Source organism: Silurus aristotelis (assembly GCF_946808225.1).
Source record: "Silurus aristotelis genome assembly, chromosome: 15".
Lineage (NCBI taxonomy): Eukaryota > Metazoa > Chordata > Actinopteri > Siluriformes > Siluridae > Silurus > Silurus aristotelis.
Genome location: NC_139588.1, coordinates 3,175,568 through 3,183,916, shown reverse-complemented (window position 1 = coordinate 3,183,916; position 8,349 = coordinate 3,175,568). Strand labels below are relative to the sequence as shown.

At 38.9% G+C, this 8,349-nt stretch overlaps 1 protein-coding gene across 25 annotated transcripts in view; it reads right to left on the bottom strand.

Moving 5' to 3' along the window:
• LOC310738044 (uncharacterized protein) overlaps positions 1–4,995 on the bottom strand; it is a 387,632-nt gene extending 382,637 nt beyond the window's left edge. For 12 of the 25 annotated variants that reach the window (XM_083562866.1, XM_083562871.1, XM_083562865.1 and 9 more), the window contains exons 1-5: positions 4,644–4,991; positions 2,578–2,698; positions 1,257–1,373; positions 822–875; positions 1–594 (exon numbers count right to left, since the gene is read on the bottom strand). The exon at positions 1–594 is cut by the window's left edge and continues 1,224 nt beyond it. In XM_083562866.1, coding sequence (XP_083418992.1) covers positions 1–594; positions 822–875; positions 1,257–1,373; positions 2,578–2,630 — 818 coding nt within the window. In that variant the 5' untranslated portion in view covers positions 2,631–2,698; positions 4,644–4,991. Of the gene's footprint in view, positions 595–821; positions 876–1,256; positions 1,374–2,116; positions 2,141–2,577; positions 2,699–4,643 lie in introns of those variants that run through there. The other 13 variants (XM_083562882.1, XM_083562881.1, XM_083562863.1 and 10 more) reach the window with 6 other exon arrangements.
• Between the last annotated feature and the right edge of the window lie 3,354 nt (positions 4,996–8,349).

The following is an 8,349-nucleotide window of genomic DNA, read 5'->3' as shown; positions in this document are numbered from 1 at the left end:
CGACACTCATCCAAACCATCAAAAATGAACAAAACCTTCTCCAAACTGGAAATGTCCATTTCTTTCATCTCCTTAAAAAACACATGAAGGAGCTCCATCAGACTCAGTTTCTGCTCCTTCATCAAATTCAGCTCTCTGAAAGGAAGTGGGAATATGAGGTGGACGTCCTGATTTGTTTTTCCTTCAGCCCAGTCCAGAACAAACTTCTGCACAGAGACTGTTTTTCCAATTCCAGATACTCCCTTAGTCAGAACTCTCCTGATGGGTTCTTCATCTTGTTCAGATAAGGGTTTTGTTAGAACTCTCCTGATGGCTTTGTCTTGTTCAGGTAAGGGTTTGAAGATGTCACTGCATTCAATTGGTGTCTCCTCAGTTGGGTTCCTCCTTGATGCTGCCTCGATCTGTTTCACCTCATGTTCTTTATTGATGTCTCCACTGTCTCCCTCTGTGATGTAGAGCTCTGTGTAGATCTCATTCAGGAGGGTTCGGTTTTCCTGCTTTAGCATCAATCCATTCAAACACTCAAACTTCTTCATCAGATTGAACTTGAACTTCTTCTGGAATTCATCTGCAGCAGTGGATTCTGGGTCGTGTCTGTGACAGGGTGAAGAAGGAAGACATGGTGAGACATGGGCTCCAATGATTAGAGTAGAAGTTCACATTTTTCCTGCTAGATAGATCTTTATGATGTTCTCACTGTGGATTTACTTTATTCTACTGGAGGTTTTCTATCATCTAATCACTCTGTAGTTACTAACAGCAGAGAGCTTTAGAATAGCAGTGTGTCAGTGTCACAGTCATGGTGTTGGTTTTGATCGTACCCTGTAGATGTGATGATGTTCTTCTCTCTTCTGTCTCCTGCCTTCTGTAGAACACTGGGAACAAAAACAACAAGTGTTAAAGATCTCAACGTTCCTCACTTTAATACTGGAGTCAAAACCTGAACACAAATTGTACTACAATAATTGTAGTGAGAGCAGGAACACTTGGAGAACACAGAGCTGAATACAACTCCAACATTGTGCACCTGGAGAATTAAATGTGCTCCTGTTTTCATTTCCCACTTTTTCCTACTTTTCTATTCTTCCTACACAAACCTCCAAAAGTATTGGAACAGGGAGTCCAGTTCTTTGGGTTTTTGCTCGACACTGAAGACATTTGGATTTAAGAGTAAAAGATGAAAATGATATAATAGATTAGAATTCTAGCTTTAGTCATTAACTGTGACTGTAACTATGAGAATTATGGGATGTTACCTGTGTACAGGTGAGGAGATTCCAGTTCTGAAGTAGAGAGGAGGATTCATAGACTCATCACTCTTCATGGAGACACAGCTGGGTTCTGCTGAGTGTGATCTCTCTCTCTTTCCTTTACTGTTTAAAATAATAGAAATGGACATGAGACAGAATTTCATTGTTTAAAAATTTTAATTTGTATTATAATGTATCACAATATTTCTGGTAACTCTTCAAATTTATTACATTTAACTTGAAATAGTGTTGCGCGATTAATTGTATCACAATTGTGATGTTTGTTAGTGCGATTGTATGGCGGACACACACTTTCTGAAAACAGTTTGCAGATTTCCCTTAACAAAACAAATAAAAACACCAGATAATCTCAGTTTAGGCAGTGCTCGTGTGTGTGTGTGTGTGTGTGTGTGTGTGTGTGTCCCGGCGTGAATACGAGGAAAGTTGTGCGTTACCGCAAGTGTGTGACACCAGTTTAGTGTCGATCTGCTCGGTATTCACCTGCACCTTGGTCTCCGCGCTGCACACCTTAAAATCACGTGACCACACACACACACACCGCACACACACACACACACACACACACACACTCGGTAACGCACATCTTTTGTCATACTCATGCCGGGACACACACACACAAACACACACTCACTAAAAGTACCAGTCAGCTCTGCATGCTCTCTCTCTCTCTCTCTCTCTCTCTCTCTCTCTCTCTCTCTCTCTTGTGCTGAGTTTCCCCGCTGGTTTCATCCAGCATTACGATTCATAACACTCCCTGTCCTCTGTTTGTGTGCTGAATGATTCCATAAACATGATAGAGTTACTTTCGTTTCCGACTCGTGGTTGCCACCTGACAGAGATGTTACCTGTGTACAGGTGAGGGGTTTTCATTTCTGTTTAAAATTCATTATAATCTTTCTCACTTTTTACACACTAGGAATAGTAGCATACAGAACACAGATTGTGAACAGGGAACAAACACCCCTGCAGTATAGTTCCTTAAAAATCCACAACCTTGTTTCATTTAACTTTAAATACAACAGAATGCTAATAGTAGCAGATCTCCACATGCTACCATGCCTGGAATAGACTAAGAGCAGAAACAAACAGGTCTTCACAAAGAGACAATGGAAACATGGAGTATAAATACAAAAACTAATTAAAAGGCAAAAAATAAGCAGTTGTGGGACATTATTTCATTAACCACTTTTTCAAGTGAGTGCTAAAGTTTTATTCTTACCATAAATATTAGTTATTATTTCTATAGAAACTCCATAATGCAGATATGAACAGTTCATTAGTAAAATACTAGAACATGGCAGGTTACCAGTCTTTTGAGGGTAAGGTCACATGACCTGTCCCCTGATCAGGGATCTCCATTTTTCAATGCTCGTGTACACGCAGAGTCCTGAAGATGCCGATCTCTTCTGCTGGAATCAATCACATTCCTAGAAAACGCAAAAACAAACATTGCTACTACAATCTTGGTCCAGGTGAGAGTTCCCTGTAAACAAATGCACCTAAACAGCATATATAACAACATAACAATAACAGAATCATAACAGCAATAACCCTCCAAAAAAATAGAGATATTTTGATGATTAATAGAAATTATATAGTCTTTAATGTTAACCCAGTCATTAGGGTTGCACAAGACAGTGCACTCAAGCCCGGATAAATGAGGATCCGGTATAAATCAGAAATTTATACCGGATCGGTCCAGGCCCAAGTTATGGGCATCTAGGTGAAGGGAACAGAGGTGATGAGGAGATGATGGGTAGGTATGGCCTTAAGGAGAGGAATGTGGAAGGGCAGATGGTGGAAGATTTTGCTAAAAGGATGGAAATGGCAGTTATGAACTTATTTTAAGAAGAAGCAGGAGCATAGGGTGACATAAAGGAGTGGAGGGAGGGGCACACAGGTGGACTATGTTCTATGCAGGAGATGTAACCTGAAGAAGATTGGAGACTGTAAGGGGTTGGCAGGGGACAGTGTAGATAGACAGCATCAGATGGTGGTCTGTAGGATGGTTTTGGAGGTGAAGAAAAAGAGGAGGAGGGTGAGGACTGAAAGAAGAATAAGGTGGAAACTGAAGGAGGAAGACTGTAGTGTGAGGTTCAGGGAAGAGCTCAGACAGGGGCTCTGTGGTGGTGAAGACGTGCTGGATGATTGGGGAACTACTGCATAAGTGATGAGGGAGACAGCGAGAAACATACTTGGTGTGACATCTGAAAATAGAAAGGAGGAGAGTGCTGGAACATATAAGGAGAAAGAGGTTGGAGAAACAGAATTGGGATTGAGAGAGATAATAAAAGTAGGCAGGAGTACAAGGAGATGTGCAGCATAGGCATATAAGGAGCTGTATGAGACGTTGGACACTAAAGAAGGAGAAAAGGATTTGTAGCGATTGGCCAGGCAGAGGAACCGAGCTGGGAAGGATGTGCTGCAAGTTAGAGCAATAAAGGATGGAGATGGAAATGTGTTAACTAATGAGGAGAGTGTGTTGAGAAGATGGAGGAAATATTTTGAGCAGATGATTTGAGCAGGAAAATAAGAGAGAGAGAGAAGGTTGGATGGTGTGGAGATGGTAAGGCAGAAAGTGGATGGGATTAGTAAGGAGGAAGTGAGAGCAGAGATTAAGAGGATAAAGAGTGGAAAGTTGGTTGGACCAGATGACCTGAGATGTTGTATGGATTAGAGACAGTGTCGTTGAGTAAAAGACAGGAGGTGGAGCTGGAGGTAGCAGAGCTGAAGATGTTGAGATGTTCATTGGGAGTGATGACGAAGGACAGCATTAGAAATGAGTTTATGAGAGATACAGCGCATGTGGCATGGCTTTAAAAAGGTAGTTCATGCTGGAAAACGCTCCAATGTGGCTGAATTACAACAATTCTGCATAGATGAGTGGAGCAAAATTTCTCCACATCGCTGTAACAGACTCAGTGCAAGTTATCGCAAACGCTTGATTGCAGTTGTTGCTGCTAAGGGTGGTCCAACCAGTTATTAGGTATAGGGGCAAACACTTTTTCACACAGGGCCATGTAGTTTTGGATTTTGTTTTCCCTCAATAATAAAATATTTCAGTTAAAACTGCATGTTGTGTTCACTTATGCTATCTTTTACAAATATATTTAAATTAGTTTGTTGATCTGAAACATTAAAGTGTAAAACATGCAAAAAAATTAGAACAAAACACTTTCACACCACTGTAGGTAGGTAGGTAGGTAGGTAGGTAGGTAGGTAGGTAGGTAGGTAGGTAGGTGGGTGGGTGGGTGGGTGGGTGGGTGGGTAGGTAGGTAGGTAGGTAGGTAGGTAGATCTTTCCACAAACTCCATTACATAGAAAACACAAACGCATTATTCCGATAGAAAGTCATTTCTAGGAAAAACTCACCCACTTTTCTTCAGCACTGCTTGTTGTTGGACATGAATCTCACTGCTTCTGACTGCTGTTGAAGATCTTTGTGTTTTTCCAACCACTCCTCCACATGGACTCGAGGCTGAGAAACACTTTCACTTTCGGAAAACCGACTCGACTATTTGAACCGACTCTTTGAACCGACTCTTTGAAGCGACTCTTTGACGAGTTGGAAACGGAATTATTTTAATCGCACTCGGTCAAGTTCAATTTAAAGAGCAAGAACTAAAAGAGAAAGTGCTGTGATTAATAACAGCATGTAGTGGAGATGTTGTGGAGGAGAGGAAAGTCAGACTTTTTCTCCCTTTAGAAACTTCTCCATCCTGAACTCCATACTGTGTCCCACTGGTGCCGAACGTGAAAGTGGGTCCTGAAAAAAGGTTTCTTCTCAAACCTTTTCAAGATTTTTATGCCCTTACTCTAGATTCTCACTTCATAAGCGATCTTACCATCATAAGTCCCAGTGTCTTCAAACGAGTACTTCCTAATTAACAGCCAACTTCCAATTTTGTGGTACTATCAATAAAAGTTGTCAAATGTGTCATATTTAATTATAAATGTTATTAAACATATAAAAGCAAGTTTGGACATACATTTTAATGAGTAGAAAAGCCTGTTCTACTTTTATGTCTGAGTCCACTGTAGAACGTGTTCACTGAGTTTGACATCATCTTGTATTTCTACTAATCAGTAAACACACACACAAACACCAAAGAAAGTAAATAATGAAACAAAGCAGCAGCTTCTCCAGAAGTCAGTTCCTCCACAGCCCCAGCAGTCTGTGCTTCCAGCATCTGCAATCAAATTACAAACAGCTAAACCCTCCACCATGATGATACCACGTGGTCATGCAACATCCTCGATTACAGTGGCCAGAGAACTGTGACGAAGCATTACAACTTTATTACACTTTAAAGGAAACAACTGGACTTTGAACATCAATTTTCTCACAAAAAACCCCCTATAGACGCCAGAGTACAGCCTAAGAAGGACTGACTGTGTAAAAGGAGCTGTCAGGTTAGAATCAGGGGAGAAAGAGAGAATTTAAACTTGCCCATGGCCTGCATGAGTCTCTTCATAATTATTATAAACATAAACAGACTTGGAAATAAGGATAAAAACTGAAGCATGAATATAAATTAAGTAAAAATAATAATAATGAACTAAAGCAAACTTCAGCAGAATTGAAGAAAAAAATGTTCTTTTTTTGTTATCAGCAGTGTGTCAGTCAGGTTAGATCTCTCAGGATTTTGTGTCCTTATGATAACTTCTGTATCTGATTCTGAACTGACTTCCTGTTCTCCTAGACACAGAACAAACCATGTTATTACCCGAAACATAAACAATACTTTCATTCTGGCAAACTAACCTTCAAAGTGCTTCCTTCTGCAAATAAACTCATTTATCCTTGCATAAGGTTTTCCAGTTTCTGTTTTATAGTCCTTCAGTATAAAAGGCCTCGGGGTCCCAGGAACATTAATGACCTCTGAGCCGACCGGGTACAGAAGTACACAGGGTCCTTTTGAATCCACAATAAGGACAATACATTTGTACACTTTTAATGTGCTTCTATATTTGTTAATGTGTTTTGCACTTTTCAGCCACAATAGCTAAAGCTTAAATTATGTCTAAAGACTATACCAGAGGTCAGAGTACATCCAACATCTAAAGACAGAGTTCAAAACTTACAATTCCACTGCATGGCAGAAGGCAATCAACAGGAAACCTAAAAAGAAAAAAAAAAAAAAGAAAAGAATTAAGTTAAAGGCAAGGTAAAGGGAGAGTAACTTGCAATGAAGTTCACATGCTCATTTAGCATTAAATATTACCAATAAAATGAATTAATCCACAACTTTAACAATGAACAATACTATTGGTATTAACTATTGAAAAAAATCTAATTATCATGAAAGTCATGGGAAAAATGTTTGGTGAACTACTTCTTTAAAACTAAAACACGCAGCTTGAATCTGTACTATTCAGTTACCTACACTTCAACGCTGTCTTTTAAAAGATGCACGCGCAGTGCACGCGCTGGCGACATTCAGACGTTACTTTTGTATTTTCGCGCGTTGGTTACAGTTTGACGGTGTATTCAGTCAAAACTTGCGCCCTCGGTTTAAGACAGTTTTTTTTTTTTTGTCTCCCATGTTACGTTTTTTTTTCTTCTCGAGTTTTTTTCCTTCCTTCCTTCCAAAATCTCGCAAATGTTTTTTCTTCCTTCCCCATCCCCGCTCCACATCACGATGAAAATGGCTAGATTCAATAACGCATGCTAATTATAGACTAGTTAAGTTACACTGCCAGGTCCCGCATTGTCACGACCGAGTAATCAAATTAACAAAAATAAAGCATTTCTAAATAATTAACCGGTAATCCGATTTTACAGATCTAAAGTGCAAAATGACATTTTAGATGTTGGTTTCCAACACGAGGTGTTCAAAGCTACAAACGGTCCAAAAGATGTTTATGTAAAGACAAGATTAAAAGTTCCTAACATGTTCAGCAAAGTAATATTAATTCAAGTAAACATCATGATTATAACTAAAACAAGGAAACAAAAATATGCCTTAATTAATACCTTAATCAGTAGATGCTCAAACCGTCTTCAGTCCATGAGCTTCAGCAAAGTGTGGGGGAGGGGAGTTGTGCTTCATTGCGCATGCCCAATGAAATGTCTCACACATTTCGAGTTATATTACCTAATATTTATTTGTAATCTCAAATATTTATTTTAACATTTTACCAATAATTAACTATTTTAGTAAACTCAATATTTGTCAGATTTAAGTAAACATACTAGCATTTTTCTAGTAAAGTATACTATTTGACTTTCAACAGAGAATCAGAGACCATTTGAATTGAAAGTTTAAAAGAGCAGAAAATTCCCTCGTGTGTGCTAAAGTACACTGGCACAATATCTGTGTGTACTGAGAAATTTGTCATACATTTTATGTACACATGATCAATTAATGTTCCTTTTTCTGTTGTAGGTTCCGTAACATGTTGAATAAAACCCCTATCTGCCATAAAAGAGCACACAGAATTAGACTTTAATGCATCATTATTAAAGTCTCCCACAAGCACAATGTTATTTGAAATTAAAGGCAGCTGATTAATTAACCTGCCCATATTTTCTGTAAAACTACACAAAGGGTATGTTTGTGGTCTATAAATAACACCAAGCAAAATATCATTTTCAGGAAAATGTGTCAACAGGCATTGTAAATTAAGATTTGGAATTGTTATAATAGTGTTTGGCACTCCACATGTTGTATAAACTCCAACTCCACCGTGTTGTAGTAGTTACAAATCATTGAAAGGAGGGCATATACTTGTGTATGCAACACAACGAGGAATACCCACAAAGTTGTAGTTTTTTAAATGTACACTTTCAGGCAGATAGTGTTCTGGCAGCCATGTTTCAGTTACAGCAATACATGTTGGTTGTAAATGTTGACTAGACACATTTTAAATCCTCTTTATGGCAATGCAAACTCTGTACATTCAGTATAAACACAGAAAAGGAACTATCTTGTACTGTCACCAATGATTCATCATGTGCCATAAAAGATGGCATTTCTTGAAGAGCTTCACAAATCTGATCATTACAGAAAATGGCCTTTTCACTAAAGTCTTTAATTGTTAACCCTGACAAACTCCTTACCCGGCTCAAAGCTAC